Genomic DNA, 21222 nt, shown 5'->3' with positions numbered 1-21222 from the left:
AAGGCAGCTATCCAGGGATTGCACTTTCTGGAATATCTGGAGCCAGCTTTGAAGCCCACCCAAGCCTCTGTGTCCCCGTACTCCAGCCCCTTGGTCTCCTCAAAGGTTCTCTGCACAACGTTGAGGCCTCACCTGTGTTCTGCTCAGGATGTGGCCACCAGAGCAAACACCCCTGAGGACGTCCAGGACCGGGTGATACAGAAGAGTCACACACCCCGAGTCACATTCCAAGGCCAGATGAGCTTAGCCGGTAGTCACGGCACATTCTAGGCTGACTTGCCCTGAAACCCTCAAATCTCACTCACGGGAGCTGTGGGTAAGCCACTCTCCCCCAGCCTATCCCGGGACGGGACGGTTGATTTCTGAGGCCTCAGCACAGGAGTTTATGCACCTCCCTGTTTGACGTGTTCTCGCTCCCACGTGGCCGACAGGTGCAGCCTGTAAGGACCTGTAGCATTCTTGTTGTAACTCCCTCTCTGACCTTCCTGCTGCTGCCAAGCTGCAAAACAGGTATTCCAAACCTTCCTACTTAAGACTCTGACTTAGTACCCAATATTTTTTTGAAGGGTATGTTCAGAATCATGTAGTATGTTCAGGTCAGCCAACAGTTCAAGTTTATATACAAAGTGGTTTTTCCTTGAAATGATAAGACTGGGAAGGTCTAATAATGTGTGAAAGTTACCAGGAGGCAGCAAAGGATGCTCAATGAAAAGCTCCCAGCACACCAAGGCATGGAAACTCACAATTAAATAAACTCCTGACAACACGATGCGGCCACTCAAAATGGCAGGGGTTCGAAAACAATTGCACAATACTAGAGAAAAAGGAACCAAAGTGGCAGGTCAAAACAAACTCTCATTCATCTTTGCCACTGGCCTAGTTACCGTGGATAAAAGCAAGATGTTCTCAATGTTACCAACAGAGTTCACAAATTTCACACCTGTTACATATGAAAATTTACAATATCTGATTCCAATTAAACGGCCAGGGGAAGAGCTGTTTTCTAAGTCTTTTGTATGCAGTAACTTTCAAAAGGTATCAGGGACATCCTTGAATTTAAGACAGTAGCTATGAGATAAGACCTTACTGACATGAAAAGACATTGGACAACTGTCACTAACCCAGGACCACACTGGACAACCTCCCCCAAGCCCCAGACTTGACCTTCACAAAGCCTGTGTCTCACAAACAGACTCCTAAAAGTCAGTGTGGTAGTAATACAGTCATCACCCTGTCCCTGTTGGAATTGGACCCAAATGCTCAGAGAAGGAAATGTGTTCAAACAATCTGACTTCCTAGTTAACCAAATTCTTTTTCCTTCCCAGCCTTGCTTTGGAAACAAAATATAGTTGTGCATTTGCTTAATACTGGGGATTCATCCAGAGAAACACATCATTAAGCCATTTCATTGTGTGAACATCATGGAGTGTGCTTTCACAGGCATAGACGTACAGCCTTCCATACACCTGGGCTAAGTGGTGTAGCCTATTGCTCCTAGGTTGCAAACTTGTACAAGATGCTACTGTGTAACACAATGCTATTTGTATCTCTAACCATATCCATAGATGGAAAAAGTACAATTTTAAAAACTAGGTGACAGGAAGTTTGCAGCTTTGTTATAATATCATAGAACCATGGTGTACATGTGGTCCATTGCTGAACAGAAACATTGTTACATGGGGCAAGACTGTGTATATTAATTCATTTGCCAATCTAACTGTAGATTAAAAACAACATACAATCTAGTTTGCCATCCATTCTCACCATTCAGAATCACAGATGTTTAAAATGTACATAAGATCTGACTTGGTATGAACCTAGGATCTCTTTCTTGGGATCCTTTTTTCTTCTAGAAATTGGATGCCACAAGAATGTTCCCTTCATATCTGTGTGAACTCAGCTGGGTCCGCATGCATCAGGGTCTGACTACAAAGGTTCAACCCAGTGACCGTGTGCAAAGAAATTCTGCTGGCTATAAGGAAAGCTGTCATCGTCCATGGTTAATTCCTGGCTCAATCAAATTTCTGAGTCTTTTAAAAAAGTTTTTTACCTACAAAATCAACAGATTTGCTCTTTGGAATTTTCAAATATGGTAGCCCGAAATTAGATATGCCTTCACTTTAGTATTCTGAATATTTTGTACAAAAAATGGAAACAGGCAGATTTTTTTTATCACAGAAAGTATTAGATATTAACAAAAATAAATGAAGGTGAACAAAAGAGGTTACAGTAGGTGTCCCAAGAACTGTATGCCAACTGGTCGTAGACAGGCATAGTATGTTCAGATGGGAAATCAATTGATTTTAACCTTAATTTCTTTTTTTGTAACAAATATGGCTTTTTTAATATTTTAAATTAGTTTTTTTTAAACAAATTCAATGTCCTTTGTAGATACAATTCTACAGAACATAATGGGGGCTGGCGCTGTTGCATAGTAGGCTAAGCCTCTGCCTTCAGCGCCAGCAGCCCATATGGGCACTGGTTTGTGTCCCGGCTTCCTCTCTTCCAAACCAGTTCTCTGCCTATGGCCTGGGAAAGCTGTAGAAGATGGCCCTAGTGCTTGGGCCCCTGCACCCATGTGGGAGACCCAGAAGAAGCTCCTGGCTCCTGAGCAGCCCAGCTCTGGCTGTGGTGGCCACTTCGGGAGTGAACCAGTGCAGGAAAGACCTTTCTCTATGTCTCTCCCTCTGTCTGTAGCTCTACCTCTCAAATAAATAAATAAAATCTTTAGGGGAAAAAAAAACCATGATATTCCCTCCCACCTTTCTTCCTTCTCACCCTTTTTCCTTCTCCCTTTCCTAGTTTTTAATTTGTGAAATAACATATTTTAAATTTAATTACAGTAAAAAGACATTGCTTCACCAAATAAGTTTAACAATTAAAAAGCAAAAAGACTTCATTTAGTGAGAATATAGACAATAACTACAAACCATAATTAAATGGCAAAATGACCATTTCACCCATACACAGTAAGTTTCAGAATCTTGAAACTGCCAGAATTTAGAAAGTTAACTATTTGCTCTTTCAGTGCCAAAGCGGCCTGTCGATCTCTGTCACCCCACTGCATTCGAAGCCATACCTGCATCCCTGCCAAGGCGTGTTGGGCCAGCTTCACATTCTTGGATTCCAAAGCCAGCTGGAGAGGGAGCAGGCATTTCTCCCTGGCAAACACATCAATAAGGATCACATGTGAGCTCAGCGAAGTTGGCAGTCAAGCAATATGAGCCTTCTGTATACCCACCCCCAAACACCACCACCGCTCACAAAAACTACAACCAGTAACGAAAGTGCACACGGGCTTCTTCTAAAAAGCACACAGCCGAATGCTGTGCAGAAACAACAGCCTATCAGCAACGCTGCCTTCTCAGTATGGCTACAGGGAGCTCGAACATGAGGCCTTTCGCTAATTAGTCTGCGGCACGCTAATTAGTACCCGCTGGGTTGGTCCATGAGCATGCTTTGCTCCTTCTCAGATTAAGGCAGTTGCTCACATCCAGAACACCTGGGGTGAACACGCCACGGGCGCACCATGCCTACAGATGTATCTGCCTTGCTCAACTCCCTTCTTCATGTAGGAAGTAATTACATCACCGCCGGCATTCCGCCACCTCATCAATATTAACTGAAATCCTACTAAGTTATCAATTCCTTCCAAACTCAAAAGTATTTAAGAATTATTGATAGTTTAAAAATGTATTCATGCCTAAAATGTAATGCACTGGAGTGAAATGGACATTTTGAGATTCAATGATTGTTTGTAGCCTTTGTCTCTTCTGTTGAGGAATGGTGGTTTTTTTTCCTTCAAGTATTTGTTGAACTCTTTTACTTAGTGTAGCGATAACTTTACAATCATTAAGTAAACTGAAAGTAGGTCTTTCTAAAAATTAATACTGGGAATGGGGCGGGGGGGAAGGGTTGGAGCATGGGCCAGAAGGAATCTAGGGTGGGAAGTATGTTCCTTTGTATACATAAAATACATGAAACTTGTATAACTTAAATAACGTTGTAAAATAATTTACTCGCTAGTATCCATCAGGAGGTGGACTTGAATTCTGTGACTGGTTTGTAATAAGCACGTGTTTGTGAAAGAATTAAAAACAGACAACTGATAGTCCTGGCCAATGAGAAGAAACTGTTTGCAACATTACTTGGTGTAATGAAAAATGAATGAATGAATGAAGAGCTACTTGGATATTTTAAAACCTAAAAAATAAGTCAAAAAAAACCACAGGCACTAAAATATGTGAGGAATAAGCTAAAAGCTATGAGGACAAAAATATTCTTTAGTTAGAAGCATTCACTCTAAATAATTAAACAACAAAGAATATTAATCAGCCTTTTATTTCCCCATGGAGTTACACTGGCAAAATAAATGTTACTTCATTTTACCAGGCTCCTCCACCCCTACTGAAACCTGGGGAGCCCCATTTTTATCTGCTTTCTATTTTCAGCAAAAGCTGAAAGTCATTGACTTTTAGAGAGTGGGACAGCCACAGGGGTGGACAGTAGGTTAACGTCTTTGGAGAATTAAGGGTCACTGTTGTAAAATACAATGAAATAGAAAGTTAATTATAGCTGTCTTTCCCCCTGTGCACCTGCAGCTCTGCTGCTTGTCTGTGGAATCTTCTGTTAGCAGCTTTGCAAGAGACGAACCCTCCCTAATGCCAGCCACAAAGACTAAGCTGAAAACGCCATCAGGAAGAACCCTGGCCTTCCTGCCCTTCTCGCCTCTTCCCTCTCAAACTCAGTGCTGCAATATCCATTTTTATATGATAATTGATTAACACTAGCGCCAGTTTTCATTAGATACCCCTTTTGCCACATGGGTAAATTACCCAACTGTGTTACTTCCAGTTGGGTGGTTACAATTTTGTCGCTGTTATCTTCACTGTCAGCATGTGTCGTAGCTACAAGGCAAATACCGCTGTGCAGTCCCTTGGAGCAGGAATAGGCAATTTTTCCAATGCTGTTTCTTTTGTTCAATCATAACCAGTTGATAATTTTGCAAAAACTCGAAGGGTGAAGGTAGAGTGAGAAGTGGAAATTACGAGCAGATGGGGGACTAACAGAAAAAGCACGGAACTTCATCTGAAACCCTTGAAACCATCAAATTTCCATGAGGATTAGGTCACTGGGAAAGGACTTTCATCTCGAATTTGGAGGCAGATCTGCCAGTGAGGGTATGGTCCCAGGCAGGGGTGGGGCTGGAGGAGGTATTTCACAACCCTCACAGACTAATAGCCGGGAGCTGGAGAAATCTATTAGGTAGCCATGGGCTGAAGAAAGCACAAGCGTCACACATTATTCATCAAGGGCACCCAACAAGTGTGGATGCCACCTTCAGCACCAACAAGGATCCTTTGGAAATGCTCAACCTGTTGACTCCTGGGAAGCAGCATGCATTTGCATATAAACTATTGCATGTCCATGTTACCCTGTCATCTGCAGCCTTTGCCCTAGAAATCCTCATTCCATTTTCTTGCCTGCTTAGACACCCACACAATTAATGCTGACAGAAGCTGGGACTGCCACGTTGAGCCACAACTCCGGGCGACACTGTTGACTACTCCCCCTGCCACCTATGGTCACATGGCAGGACCGGAAGAGTCAGTTCAGGTAGGGTGCTAAACGGAAAGAACAGGACCTGCGTGCAAACCTCCACCACAAAACCTAACTCTTTTTTGTTCATAACTCCCTACGGAAAGGGCATCTTAAGATCAGTCTTGCAGGGTTATAGCAAAAGAGTACAGACAGATATATTAGAGGTTAGCAAGCATTTTCTGAAAAGAGTCAAATACTACATATTTTAGGCTATGCAGTCCATATGGTCTCTGTCTCACCTCTTCAGTTCTGCTAACGCCAAAGGCAGTCAAAGAAAACAAGCGAATCAATGCTCATGGCTGTGTCTCAATAAAACTTTATTTCCAAAAAGGGGCAAAGGGCCAGATTTGACCCCCAAGTTTTAGTTTTCCCAGCTTTGACACAGACAAAGCACCCAACACAGATCATGATTTTCAGCAAAGGATAAACAGCTCTAATCTTGTCATGTATCCAGAAAGATTTGGGGCAGGACATGAATATAACTCTCTTAGGAAGGTCAAAACAAGGATAGCAGCAAGGTCTCTCCTGGAAAATAAGGGCTACAGAGATCTCATCTGGGCACCAAACCAAGGCACTTCATCCAAGCACACAGTCAGTCATCCATTCAACCAACCTTGGTGCCTTCCGTGTGGCAGGCACTAGGAGGGTTGCTGGGGAGACCCAGCCAGGAACAACACAAAGCAGGTATCTGCTTTCATTTGTGCTCAGGGGATGAAAGAGTAAAGGGAAATCCATCATTTACTATTTTTCTTTTTATTCCTGTCAAATAGATATTTTTACCTCTGCTTTACAGTTGGGAAGATGGTGGTTCAGAGAGGTTTTATAGCCTGCCCAATGCCACACAGCTAAAACACATGGAGACAATTTAAATCCAAATTCATCTGACTCCCAAGACTAAATTCCTTCTAACTTCCTTCAGTCTCAACAGACCAGAGAAAGCTGATGTGTTTCTTAACCTTTCCCTGGCCCTCAAACCCCAGTCCTAGAAGAACACCCTTCTCGGTAGATAAGGGCACACCGCGTGTCAGAGGATTGCACAGGTCTCCATATGAGTGTCCAGTGAAGAGCTCCTGCGTCAAGTGGAAGGATTCTACCCAACACGGTGGGAACTCTGGGGTCTGCGCAGACTGGAGGGCCGCATTCCCCGGCTAAGCTTAGGGTTCTCCCAGAATGGCCCTGGAGATGATGTTGCACAAAACCCTGAGCAGAGAGGCAGCTTCGTGTGTGTGTCTGTAGGGAGGGAGGCGTATGTCTGACTCCCTTCCATATCCATGGCCTCTCACCCTATCAGCAGTCCCCTAGAACACGGTCACAGCTTCAGGCCTGAGCTCACTAGGAAAGGAACACAGCAGGATTAAAGGAAACACAGGGCAGACCCGATTTCATCGCTTGCTCTAGGATAGCATAAAAACACTCCTGCCTTCATTTTGTTTTTAAACTGATTTTAATGAAAGTGAATAACAGGCCTGTTAATTGGGTCTCAGGATGAGATTTATAATGAAGATGCAACATGACACACTGCGTCCCCATTGTGCATACTGCATTGTAATAAGTCATCGTTTGATCTTTCTAGATGCTGTCTCATTGGGAGAAGGGCATACCAAAACCAACATTCAGTTACACTAAGTGATTATTCTGTATGCACAGGCATGTACAAATTCATTTTTGCCTAATTAAATAAAGGTGGCGGCCCCAGGTTCCATGTCCTGACATGTCATTATTTCTTCAAGAAGAGCCATTAGCTGTGCTGCATATGTATATGCATGAAGCAGACGGCATCCGTGACAGTGTCTGGTCGTGTCAAGGAGACGGATCCTATTTCCTTAACTACCTTGTCGCGGTTCACAGACCAGCTTTATTGGGCTGGAAGATAACAATGGACAAAGGGAAATTAAAATGGGTGAACAGGGAAGAATTGGATGTACCAATAATCTCCTTTCAATGGGAGCACAAACATGAGCTTCAAATGAAGCCAAATGCATCCTTGAATGTTAGGCTGTTTCTGTTTGGATGCACCAGGTAGGGAGAAGCATGAGGACGCCTTATATTCTAAGGTCGCCTTACACTCCATGACTCTGTGATCCGTGTCATTTATTAAATAATTCTCTGAATACCTTCACAGAGTCACTGTGGCTCTGGTTGAACTCAGCAGCTCGTAAGGGCAAAGCACTACTCTATATAATTTGCATTTACAATTTTACTTAATTGTAACTTTTGAAGGTAGAGATTTAATTGTTGATAAAACTGAAATGCAGAGAGATTTGGTTACTTGCCCAAGGTCACATGTCTGTAAATGACAGAGTGGTGAGTTGAACTTGGACCATCTGTTTTCAAAACCCATGTCCTTTAGTCATAATGCTTATGACAAAATACAGCTTCCCCCCACCACTGTGGTGGATGGCATACTACAATAAAACAAACCCCAACATCCATTAGGTTTGGAGAATGATGTCTCTGTCTGTCTGTCTCTCTCTCCATCTCTCCATCTCTCTCTCTGTCTCTGTCTCCGCCTTTCAAATAAACACAAATGAATAAACATCATTTTTTAAAAATATTTTCAGGAACACTGAATCAAATTTGCCCACTAGGTTAAAAGTGGACAGGCATCAGGCAGATAATGTAAATAAAGCGGTAATTTGTGATCAATGAGTTATAGTTGATAGTGTGTGGTTATAAGAAGGTGTAGATCATTTAGAGTAGAAAACATTTTGCTTTGGAGCCAGCTGCTGGGTCCACGCCACATCCACAACCTCTGCCAGCAGTCATGACCTTTCCTATGCTAATACACCCAGGACGTTGTGATGCTCAGGACACTATTCTTCATGTTTATGAATATGGATGCTTTACACAGTTTTACAAACATTGGCGGATTCTCACTGAGTAAGCTTTTGCCAGAATCAATTCCATTGTGCCAACTGGAACTGAATTCCTTCCTTAATTTATTTGCAATAGAGTGCGGTTAAAATGCTTCCATCTCATTTCTATTTTCATTTCCATGTTAATGAAATTATTTTTTATCAGTGTCAATATCTTTCTCTTATCTTTCAAAACAAAGATTAGATTCACCCTTCAAGAACTGCCTTAGGCCCAAGGGATACAACTGTGAAACAACACAAAATCCATTTTCTCCTATAGACTTCCAGGACTTAGCCTGCTGCAATGATCCAGTTGAACACAAGAAATTGCCTTTTTGTGAGTCAGGATGGGTTAAACCTCAGCAATTTTATATGATTCAATCTAGTAAAAAGAATCCTCTCTCTCTATGTAACTCTGACTTTCAAATAAACAAATAAATAAATCTTTAAGAAAGAATAATACATTCCCTTTAAAAAAAGAATCCTATATAACTCAGAATTTACCTCCAAGATAGATACTTTTTAAAAAGAGATTTATTTATTTGAAAGGTAGAGTTACAGAGACAAATGGAGACAGAGAGAGGTCTCCCATCCAATGGCTCATTCTCTTAATGGCCACAACTGCCAGGGCTGGGCCAGGTGGAAGCCGGGAACCTGGAACTCCATCCAGGCTTCCCATGTGGGTGGCAGGGATCTAAGTACTTGAGCGATCATCTGCTGCCTCCCAGAGCTTCAGCCAGACGCTAGACTGGAAGTGGAGTGGGACTCAAGGCACTCCGATATGGGCTGCAGGTACCTTCAAGTGCAGCTTAACCCTCTGTACCACAACACCAACCCTTAGGATTATTACAGATTCTGCCATAAGATAAACACTTTATATAATTAGGGGGAAAAACAGTGAATTTTTTTATGTCTGGGGAAAAGTGGCATGAAATTCATATCAATCCTAATGGCAGTTTTAGAATTCTTTTTTTTTTTTGTTACAAATATTGAGCATCCTATTATGTGTATGGCCTTGAATCTGGCATTGAGTATAGAACAGAGGAAACACGGGCATCATTTCTGTATTTCTATCCAAGATAAAGGGCAGGTGTAAATTCATTTTCTGAGAATAATTTTTTTTTAAAAGTAAAATGCCTGAGAATTGTTAACGTGCAGACCATATAAATAAAAGGGCTGAAGCAGGTGGTTCTTTTTCCACGGGACACAACAGTTTGTGCTGGACACACATCCTGACCTTTTTCTCTGAACCAAGTACTCTGTCTCTTTCTACCCAAGGATGACTCGCCAATACATGGGAGAGTAGCAGCGAAAGTCACGGAAGTGCCTTTATCAAAGTCCTGAGTGAGCCCAGGAGAGAGGGACACGACTTCATTCAATTCCAAGAGAGCGATGTACAGTGTCAGCATTTCTCGACGAGGATCCCTGAACTCCCAGTCTTTGGTGCTGTGCAACCTTAATGGTTACCATCTGTCAGTCTCAAACCATGGTCCATGAACTAGGTTAAGCATGTTACACACATCAAGTCTGTGATGGATCTTCCGTCAAGAATTATCTCTTTGCTTTGCATCCCTGTCAACCCATTGTTACAGTTCTCCATGTTAGTTCTCATGTCAGTCATGTGCATGTTAACTATATCTGCCAATGGGGAACCTAGATGTTAACCTCTCCCCACCTCAGTCAACATACAGGGCCTGTTCTCATAGGACTATTTCCTACAGCACCATGCAAAGTGTTTGCTCTTCAAGACTTCCATAAAAAGTAATCTGCCAATATATATTGAGAGCTTAAACATATTAAAATGCTTTGTCCTAGGATTTTCTCTAGGAAATTTTTTTTCCTTTTCTAAAGGAAATTATCACAGATGTAGCAAAGTTTCACGTGCAAAGAGTTTTGCTGTAGTTTTATTTATAATGTAAATAAAGTTAAATAAACCATGATACATCTTTACACAGGAAAATGCTTTGAGAAAGTCATCTAAAAAAAAAGTAAATAAACAATGTAGAATATATACCCTGCCAAGACTCACTCTCGAAAAAAAAATAACATAAACACAGTGAATAGAGAAAGGAAAGAGACCAGAAAGAAATTCTCCAAATTTTCTCTGCCTTTTGGGAACATGGATGACTTTGGTTTTATTATGTTTGTTTCTACACTTTAAAGATTTCCAAGAATAAGATCTATTACCTTTAGAATTAGGAAAAGGTCAAGTTGGCCCTACCCTACATATGCATAAACACACTCTCCCTTTCTTCCCAAGCTTTGGGCCTAGAAACCCTGAGAAACTGTGTTTCCCAAAATGGTTTCAAATGCTGCTTCCTGAACTTCCTCTGTGCAAACTTCATCTCTCCCATCAAGTCCCCACACTCCCACTGTATCAAAAACTGGGCCATATTCCTAGAATAGCTTTCCTTAACTTCTCCCTCTTTCAAACACTTACTGAATCTTTTCATCTCCCTAAAGCTGTCTTATCTGAAACTAGGCTTAGGATCCTAAAATATGGCCACCTTGGTCATACATTGAATTTCCAATCCTGCTTCTTTCTCTGACATGTTTTCCAACATGCTCAGAGTACGAATATCCTAACGGCAGGAAACATGCCTATGGAAATGATTCGGTTCGGCTTTGGATCTCAGAACTGCATGCATTTTGTCACTTAGTGATATTTTTTTCCATGAGGAAAATGCTCCCTCTGGCAGTGAAGTGTGAAGAGTCAGCCCAGAGCTCTAGCAGGAGGGCAGCATCCCTCTGCCAGAGAGCGGACATGCAAGCAAATGACAACCTCAGACAAAAGAGAAAATCAGCTGGACAAAACCACAGTGATCTTTTCTGTGTGCTAACAGCCTCATGCAAATGTAGAGCTGCTCTCGAAAAATGGCAACTCCATAGCATAAACATCTTTACAAAAAAAGGCTACATAACCAAATACAAGTAAACTAATCATTGAGAAAAAGACTGATTTCATGTCTTATTCAGGACTCACTAGACAATTAAAGCTCAAAATCATACATTATTCTATGCATTTATTGTAATGTGTTACATACTAAATGCCAAACGGAAGTGCAAAACGGAAAGCCAATTGTAAAGCAATCCTTTTCTATGAAATAGAGATTTCCAGTTATGATGTCTAAATGCCCTATGAAGCCAGTCTCTTACTAGGCCAAGATACTCATCAGAACTATAATTCGTATTCCTAAATGACCAAGAGTTCATTTGTGAAAAGTACATAAAATGTTTAGTAATAAGAAGGTTGGGTGTCTAATATTTACGTAGACTACTAAGTGTTTAGGCACTGTGGAAAAGGTTAGGCATATATCAGTGAATGAGACATACAGATTCTGTCCACATGGAGCCAACCCATGGACTAGGAGAGGCAACAGACAAGTGATAATATGAAGCATGGGTACAAGGTACTATACACTTCTATTAAGGGATGCACAGCCAACCACAAAAAGTATGAGGGTGGGACAGATCCTCTAGAAAAATGCAAAAATGCCTTCATAGACAAGATGATATTCATTTGGCCCTGAAACAGGGGGAACAGAATGGGATTTGGACAGTCAAGTGAAGGAGTGGGAGAGGACAGTCCAACTGAACTTATAAGTGCAAAGGGACAAAATGGGTCTGTGCGACAGCCCATACCACATCGTGGCCAGATGGGGAAAACTGGTGAGAAATGAGTCCGAAAAGGTAGATTCGAGCCAGGTTTTCAGGGTCTTGCATGGCATGCCAGAGAGGCTGGCCTTCAGCCAAGTGGAAATGAGGAGCTAAGAGAAGATTTTTCAATCACAGGAATAACATAATTTCAGACATTTTCTTCAAAAAGGAACTCTGGCTACAATACAGGAAATGAGTAGAAAGTTGAATGTTGTGGGGAAAAAAATTTGGAGCCAAAGTAATCTCAATCAAACTGAGGTTCTGCCAGTTACAACCAATGCACTTTGACTATTTAACCCTCAGTTTCTTCATCTAAAAATATGGAAGTAATATTACCTCGCTCAACAAGTATGACAATGATTACAGAAGCTGCCATCTTAGCCAATTCCTAATTGATTGCCCAGGGCCATCCTAACATTTACAACTTTCTTGAAGGCTCCTGGTTCAACCACCTTCTCTTCTCATCCCTGATTCTATCTTGTTCCATAAGTAGTCTCATGGACACAGACAGAAGCACCTCAGGCTGCAAGCTAACCTTAGTCCCTGGCTGTGGGCAGTCCTGGGAGCAGGGAACTCTGAGGTTTCAAGTACAAATATCTCTGACTTACAATGGCTCCATTCACAATTTTTCAGCTTTACAATGATGTAAAGTGACACATTCAGTAGAAACAGTACTTTGAATTTGGATGTTTTCCCAGGCTAGTGATATGCAGTATGATGCTTTCTTGTGATGCTGGCCAGAGGGCAGGAGCCACAGCTCCCATTCAGCCCTGCAATCACCAAGGTGAACACCTGACATTCTCTCTGGTGTACTGTGTGGCTAAATGCTCATGTTTGGTAGATTTACTAAATGCATTTTCAACTTAGGATATGTCTCAACTTAGGATGGGTATTTGGGGACATAACCCACCATAAATTGAGGACCATTTGTGTTTAGACCCTAATCCAAGAAAGCAGGCAAGGCTTTGGTTGGAAACATTCCCTCAGTCTGAGGAAAGTGGGTCTAGGGCATAGTCAAGGCCTCACTTAGGCCTTAGGGTAGCAATGACAGTGCCCAGCATATAGTACATACTCAGTAAGTGATAACTATCATGATGCTTTTTCTCATCCTTGCAGTTATCTTGTTATTATAGTTTTGTTTTTGTCATCATCATTAACCCTGGATGAAGGACTCCACTCTGCTAAGAGCCCAGCAGAGAAAGTATGATGCATTTAAGTACCTGAACTCAGGAATGAAAAGGAAGAAACAGAACCTAGAGACAAGATGCAAATAGAGTAGAGAGAACCTCCTAGAAGAGGAGACTTGAGGAAGTAATGGGGGAAGGATAATAACTATTTTTGTACATTTTAGGTTCAAGGGCATTCAAATGCTGATGGATAAACAATTGCATATACAGGTCTAGAGCTTAGGAAAACTTTAGAAGTTATTAATCTTGGGGCCAGTGTTATGGCACAATGGGTTTGACTGCTGCCTGCTATGCCAGCATCCTATATGAGTGCCAGTTCAAGTCCCAGTTGTTCTACTTCCAATCCAGCTTCCTGCTAACATGCCTGGTTGAGCTGCTAAAGACGGATCAAGTAGTTGCATCCCTTCTACCCATGTGGGAGACCTGGATGGAGTTCCTGGCTCCTGGTTTCAGCCTGGCTCAGCCCCACTAGGCCACTGCAGCCATTTGGGCAGTAAACCAGCAGATGGAAGCTCTCTAACTCTGCCTTTCAAGTACATAAAATAAATCTTTTTTTAAAAAGAAAAGTTATTAATCTAAAAGTGGCAGCCGAAGTGAGTGAAATTTCCAAGGAAAAGTACAAGGTTCAGAGCAGTAGCATGGTTCTCTGAAGAATCCCTCTGGCCAGAGACTGCAGACAGAAAGGATGTTAAACAAAGAAGAAGTCAGGAGGCTGGGATGCTACAGAAGAGAGCTGGAAGAAGGCTGTTTTTTGGAGAAATGTCCATTTAGAACTGGTATTCACTAGCTGTTCAGCGCCTGCTCCATGCCAAGTATTCTGACTTAGCATACATGATCTTGTTTGAGTAATTATTTCCATGTTATCAATGAGCTAACAGGCTCAGAAATAAAAGTAATAAAGCATTAGATCTCATATCTTACTGTTAAGATTTAGAAAAAAACCAGGGACATTTTGGTCATTGCTCAAGAAGAGGAAGCATGGGAAGGAGAAGTGATGTGCCCATCTATCGGTGGCAGCTGTGTGCTAGAACCTCCTCACTGTGTTCTCTCATTGAATCCTCACAGAAACTGAGGTGGAAGGAACTATCATGTCAATTTTACAATTCAAACCCAAAAGGTCCCAGAATCACACACCCATGAACAGAGCTAGTAAAGGGAGGAGTCCAGATTCAAATTTATCATTGTATAACAGAAAAGCCTACACCCTCCCATAGCAACATGTTTCTCTCTACCATGAGTGAATAAAAAAGCTACAGAGACACCCACAAGCACATGCATTCCTGGAAACAAACCAACACTATGAGAAATTTTCATTTTCCAGTCCTATGTTCTCCACCTGGATAACTCAGCACATGACAGCCAAAACAACAACCCCCAGCTCTCCCAGGACAAGTACATCTGAGAACTGTTTCTGTCTCAGTAGCACACTCAGGTGTGAAACAGGCAGGCCAATGGGCGCCAGAAAATAGAAAAATCTGTATCTTTCACTCTTGTATTGACTTTTTATCAGCAGCACTAAAATTTATAGCATTAAGGCACTAAATTTAGCCTCAGAAGAAAAAGTTAAGCATCAGGCCAGTTTGAATACATGGAAGGACCAGGGACATTACCGCAACACGTCATCCCCAGTGCAGAGCTAACTGGACCTCTGGAGGCTGGTGATCATTGACTAAACATACACTCAGTGCTTTTAAGCCTCAGGTCCTCTTTACATCCATCTGTTCTTACAAATATCACCCTCCTTCCCACTTCTGATTGGTGCTACCAGTATTCCCAGAGCCCTCCCCACAAGCCCTCTCCCCCTAGCCCATCACACAGGTACAGTAGCTGGTTATATACATGTGGCTGGGAATATTGTTAAATAATTGTTGGAGGCAGCAGGTGTTGTGGTGCAGTGGGTTAAGCTGCTGCTTGGGACACCACATGCCACATCAGAGTGCTAGTTTCAGTCTGGTTACCCTGCTTTTGATTCAACTTCCTACTAATGAATGCATCAGGGAAGACAGAAGTTGATGCCCAATTGCTTGGGCCCCAGCCACCTAAGTGGGAGACCTAGATAGAGTTCCTGGCTCCTGGCTTTGACTTGGCTCAACCCTGGTAGTTGCAATTTTTGGGGAATAAGCCAGCAAATAGAAAATCTTTCTCTGTGTGTCTCTCCTTCTCATTACCTCTAAAATAAATAAATCTTTAAGAAATAAAAAACCTGTGAGTGTGTGGGAACATACATATTAAGCTTCCTTGACTTACAATCAACTAGCTATGACTATCTCTCTGAAATCCTCTACTAAGAATTGAGCTGCCTTCTTAAGATTACAATGGTATACTAAATTTAAGGACTTGAGACTACATCTTCAAAGAGGAGGAGGTACCTAATATTTTATGCCAGTTTTTGACTGTTAAAATTATTAGCATTACTACAATGAGGAAATATGAAAATGAGTTCCTACCCTTAAAATCTTATTAACTAAATCTTCATGACATTGGGGAAATGTTTTCAACATAACACTAAGTGATAGTAGCAAGCCATAAAACATGACTTGTACATGACACATGTCCCAGTTTTCATATATGCACATCAAAGACAATAACCCAAATACTAGGAGTCATCATCTGTAGACGACGTGACTTCTGCACTCATTCCTCAAGGGTTAGACTTGAGATTTCATCAGTTGTTATTGGGTAACCTCAGACAATTATCCTCTCCAAGTTTCAAACCCCTCTTCTACAGAGACACATTGAAATTTTCCACGTGGTTAACGTGACATGACACAGTTGTGTCAATAATTGTGTTATCTAGGCTTTCAGATTTACTGAGAACATACTCAGACCTCAATCTGACATGATAGCCCTCCTCATGACACCTGTCCCCTAAATAATTTGAAACAAGCGTGTTTTAGACCATTGGGCCAAACTGAAACCTTTTTCTATTTTGAAATTACTTTTAAAAGTTCTTTCTCTGGAGATATGGACAGTTCCTCTCAGTCATCCAAGTACAAGGATAACACCCCTTAAGTAACTCATCCTGGCCAAACGAATCAGGCAGAGGGGCAGGCGCTGTGGCATAGTGGGCAAAGCTGCTGCCGGCGTCCTATACATCCTATACAGGCACTGGTTCCTGTCCTGGCTGCTCCACTTCTGATCCAGCTCCTTGCTAATTAATGGCTTGGGAAAGCAGCGGAAGATGGTACACGTGCTTGGGCCCCTGCCACTCACATTGGAGAGCAGATGAAGCTCTTGGCCCCTGGCTTAGGCTAGGCCCAGCTCTGGCCATTGTGGCCATCAGGGGAATGAACCAGCAGAAGGAAGATCTCTTTCTCACACTCTCACTTTCAAATAAATAAATCTTAAAAAAAAAAAAAATCAGAGAACAATGGTATAAAATTGTATTTCCTTATCGACAGCAGTTTCTCCCAGCAATAAGGTGGTGATATTTCTACTCTTGAGTATCCCAACAGATTCTACACTCAAACTCTCTCTAAAAATAGGCCTTGGGTGGGAGCCAAAAAGGTTGCTCTGATGTCTCATCAGCTGCCTGCCTTAAACGCTACACTCCCTCTGTTGGCCTAAAGGGTCGGCTGAATGAGATGTAGGTGAACCTGCCAAGGAGCAGCCTTGGGCTGGCCCTATCTGATGGGGAAGACAAGGCCATCTCTCTGGATTAATTCAGTTCTAAAGGCTGAGTTGTGTCTGGGCCCTCCGGTTAATGTTCTGTCTGTTGTAAGCTGCCTCACACTTCCCCTCCCTAAAGGCAGCTGCTTCAACCCACTCTAACACAGAGCCATTGTCTGACTGTGTGACCTTTCTGAACGAGACAAGAGACGCGTGCTACAGGAAAAACAAATATGCCCAGGATTTTTTTTTTTTTCACACCCTAGAGGAAAAATGGTAGTGAACTGTTTCCATAATGAAATGATGAAAGACCAAGAGACACTAAAACGAAGGCAGTAAGAGCAGTCTGGCCAGGGTCCCAGTCCAGGCAGGGGAATCAGACTGCGAAGGATGGAGGCTCTAACTCAGCCTGGGAGTCCTTGAGATCTCCTCTTCATGGGGCTGTGGGGGCTGAAGTCCACCTGGGCTCTTGTTCTTGCCTTTCATACTTAGATGGCAAAGAGCAAATCACTCTAAGCAGCCTTGGCTGTGAATGTCCTCTACCCCCACAGAAACCCTGCAAACAGGGATGCCCACACAAGCCAAGCCCTTGAGGCTAATAAAGATGTTCACAAAGGGAATTTGTCAATAAATTTACCCAAGTATTCAAGTGTTTTAAGCACAGCAGTGATTATTCTGCTACAATGATTATCTTACGGGCAAAATCCTACTCCGTAGACACTGCCAGTTAAGGAACAGTGTTTCTCCTTCCATGACGTAAAGAATAAAAGTCACACCCAGCTTCTCTCCCAGTATCATTGAGAAAGGGTCCTGCCCTGAGAATTGACAGCAATCGACTCCACAACCTGAACGCTTGGCCAGCTGCACCCATGCCTTGTTACCAGGGTCTCGACACACGACTCACGCCAGGGGGAAGCCGAGCTGCTCCACGGTGTTTCTCCACTGTGTCAGAGGCACCAGGATACTCTGTGTTCTCTCTTCAGAGGGTGGGAACCTGCTGAATAGGCTCAAAATTGCCAGGAACCCTGCTACAAAAGGCTCGGCCAAACCAGCCAGGGAAACCAACAGGCATGCTCAAGTGCATGGCCACTTGCTCCCTGCTGCCCTTCATTGCCACTCTCCCCAGAGACAGAGAGGACACTAAGATCCTCAGACACTCCACGCAGCCATCCCTGGAGAAGCCGATGCTTGCTCACCCAGCAGAAAGCCCAGGGAGGCTGAACAAAGGAGCCTCCCTGCTCTGGCATAAGTAGGAAGGCTACGTGGGCAGGTGACAGCATCCTGAAAAGCATCGGTGTGTTCACAGAGCTGGGGCCCAGCCCCAGGAGATCAGATCCACAGTCGAATCCTGGTCAACAAACATGGGGCATAGTACCGCGCACATGATGTGACTCTCTGGGGCTTAGCTTCTAAGCTGAGTAGGAGATCGGAAGGAGCTGTGCAGGTGAATACTTTATAGAAATAGGAGGCTGATACAGTGAGAAGAGTAGCAGAGTTGAAGGAAATGGGCCTCTTCTGTTGTCGCATCTGCAGGAAGGGCACACCACACGTACCCCTCTCCACATTCCAACAGCCTCCACCTTCAAGCATGTGGCTGGCAGAGCAAGCACCCCCTCCTTGCTGACGAGGGTCCCACCCTGTTTCACCAGACGGTGTGCTCAGCCTTGAGTGGTAGATCAAGGTTGGTCTATCTATCCTATATTGGCAATGGGACCTCACAGGAGTGGTCTTATTACCAAGCCTTAGTATTCTTATCATTAAAATGCAGAGTATATTAGCACATATTATATTTATCCTAAAATGGACAAGACAAAGCACGTCAAGTTGTTAGTGTAATTTATAGCACAGAACGGTGCTTTGTCATGGGTAGCCCTCCATGTCAGGGATCAGGGACATGCGCCAGGGGCCACGGTGTACCCAGTAGAGCACACAAGTGAACCAGGGCAGGACAAGGCTGTAACAGACACCTGCAAGCCCAGAGTGTAGAAGGCAACACCAAGGCTCCATAGCTTGTGAATGCAACAGATGTCTCATCTTTCCTCTCTATTGCCACTACAGTTGCCAAATGCTTAATTGCAATTTCAATCCCTTGTCCTACAGAAGACAGGACAAACAAAATGGCCAAAAGACAGCTGGACAAGAGGGAAAAGATCTCACTGACAGATCTTCAGATTGGTGACAGCTGCCACCCTCGCCTGGTCTGGCCTCCCTTCTCTGAGTCCCTGGATTGCGTTAGTGAGAGAATCAGCTGCAGGTAACAGAAAATCCAACTCCCCACGTGGCCTACACAAGGAGGCAGCCTGACTCCAGGTGTATGCGCTTCGATGACACAGCCAAGACCCCAGGTTCTTCGCATTTCTCTGCTGAGCCACCCTCCATGTGTCAGCTGTATCCCCTAGGTGGCTTCCCTCCCAGCTACGGAACAGCTGCAGCTGCTCCAAGCGTTCTTCCAGGGTGAACTTCATCAGGCCGGGACAGAACTTCACTTCCCTAAGGCTGAGACAACACCCCTCTTGCATTCTGCTGCAGCAAGCCCATGGCCAGAGCAGACAGCTGGGCCTGCGACTGGGCAGCCTCCTTGGCTACACAGGGCTGGAGACAAAGGCAGATCCTATACTCAGTTGGGCTCAGTTGGGGCTGGGGGGATGGTGGGAGGGTGGGGAGCAAGCCATGGTTTCTGCTCCGGAAGACGGTGATGGAAGGCCCCAAGAATCCCCAAATGCCAACAGTTAGCCCTTAATTAAGAAAACCTCTGTTGGGTCCTATGGGTTAGAAATCATACCAAACCAAACCATAATTGTCTTTTTGACAGGTATGTGTTGTAGTCCTACTAGAAATATGCTCTACCTTCCCCCACCAGAACTCCATCAACAGCCACGCTCATCAAGACTGCCACAGACCAGCTGGCTCAAAAAAATCTCTCGCGTCTGCCTGTGAAAATGGAAGAGGAATAGGCTGAGGGAGCAGCCCTGGATTCCAGTTCCCTTGTTTCAGAAACCAGCTGCTTTCTTAACGATGGTCAGGCTGCCACAGTCGAGCGTGCCAGATCTTGCCAGCTCAGGCCCATTTCTTTAAAATCCCAAGGAGCAGTGAGGTCACCATTTATTCTTAGGAATAGGAACCAACACAATTGAAATGAAAATCCTTATCTGCCCCTTTGTTCCTGCCCTGGCTTTTCCACCTAAAGTTACACTTTGAAGCTCAGCATTGGAGCAGGACAAAAAAGCTTTAATCACACGGCCAACTGTCCAAACACTGCAAACCCATGAGAGTGACGTGCGACTTATGGTCTACACATTCTGTAAAGTATCATCTCACCTGCTAGTTTAGTAATCTTCATTAGGAGTACCCTGATGGCAGAGATGTTATAGGGCCATTTTCACAGCTATGGGCATGATAGAAACATACAAGAGTAGGGCCAGCATTGCAGCACAGAGGGCTAAGTAAGCCACTGCCTGCAACACTGGTCACTCATACTGGAGTGCCTGTTTGAGTCCCACCTGCTTTGTTTCTGATCCAGCTCCCTGCTAATGGCCTGGGAAAGCAGCAGCAGGTGACCTCAGTGCTTGGTTCATGGCCAGCCACCTAGGAGACCCAGATGGAGTTCCTGGCTCCTGGCTTCAGCCTGGCCCAGCCCTGGCCACTGCAGCCATTTGGAAAGTGAAACAGTGGATGGAAAATCTTTTTCTCTCCCTTTCTCTGTGTAACTCTTTCAAATAATAAAATAAATCTTTTAAAAAAAGAAATACAAAAAATAGCTATTTTTAATTAAAAATCATTTCTATTAACATAATGGGTTTGCTTATCGTCAATTTTAGTGAATTAAAATAATGGTAAATGAATTTTAAACATTTTTTTCTGCTTTAATTTCTGGTGTGTTATCTAGATATCATCCAAAAATTTCTCTTTGGGTCTTCAGTAACTTTTTTTTAAAAAAGATTTATTTATTTTATTTGAAAGGCAGAGTTACATAGAGAGAGAGACAGCAAGAGAGAGAAGGAATTCTTCCATCTGCTGGTTCACTCCCCAAATGGCCTCAACGGCCAGAGCTGGGCTGATCTGAAGCCAGGAGCTTCTTCTGAGTCTCTCACACGGGTGCAGGGGCCCAAGGACTTGGGCCATCTTCCACTGCTTTCCAAGGTGCATTAGCAGAGAGCCGGATCAGAAGTGGTGCAGAAAGGACTTGAACTGACACCCATAAGCACGGCAGGCAGTGGCTTAACCCACTATGTCACAGCACCGGCCCCTTTAGTAATTTTTTTTAACACTGTACAAGGTCTTGAAACCACAAACTGAGAAGTGCGGCCTTGACC

At 43.4% G+C, this 21222-nt stretch overlaps 1 protein-coding gene across 1 annotated transcript in view; it reads right to left on the bottom strand.

The window, feature by feature from the left end:
- ARFGEF3 (ARFGEF family member 3) overlaps nucleotides 1-21222 on the bottom strand; it is a 183321-nt gene that overhangs the window by 136843 nt on the left and 25256 nt on the right. Inside the window, exon 3 of the mRNA XM_062186827.1 lies at nucleotides 3080-3161. Within this exon, the coding sequence (XP_062042811.1) occupies nucleotides 3080-3161 (82 nt within the window). The remainder of the gene's footprint in view (nucleotides 1-3079; nucleotides 3162-21222) is intronic.

Source organism: Lepus europaeus, chromosome 3 (genome assembly GCF_033115175.1).
Source record: "Lepus europaeus isolate LE1 chromosome 3, mLepTim1.pri, whole genome shotgun sequence".
NCBI classification, from domain to species: domain Eukaryota; kingdom Metazoa; phylum Chordata; class Mammalia; order Lagomorpha; family Leporidae; genus Lepus; species Lepus europaeus.
Note: the sequence above shows the minus strand (reverse complement) of the source record. Positions and strands in the feature narration are given on the sequence as shown.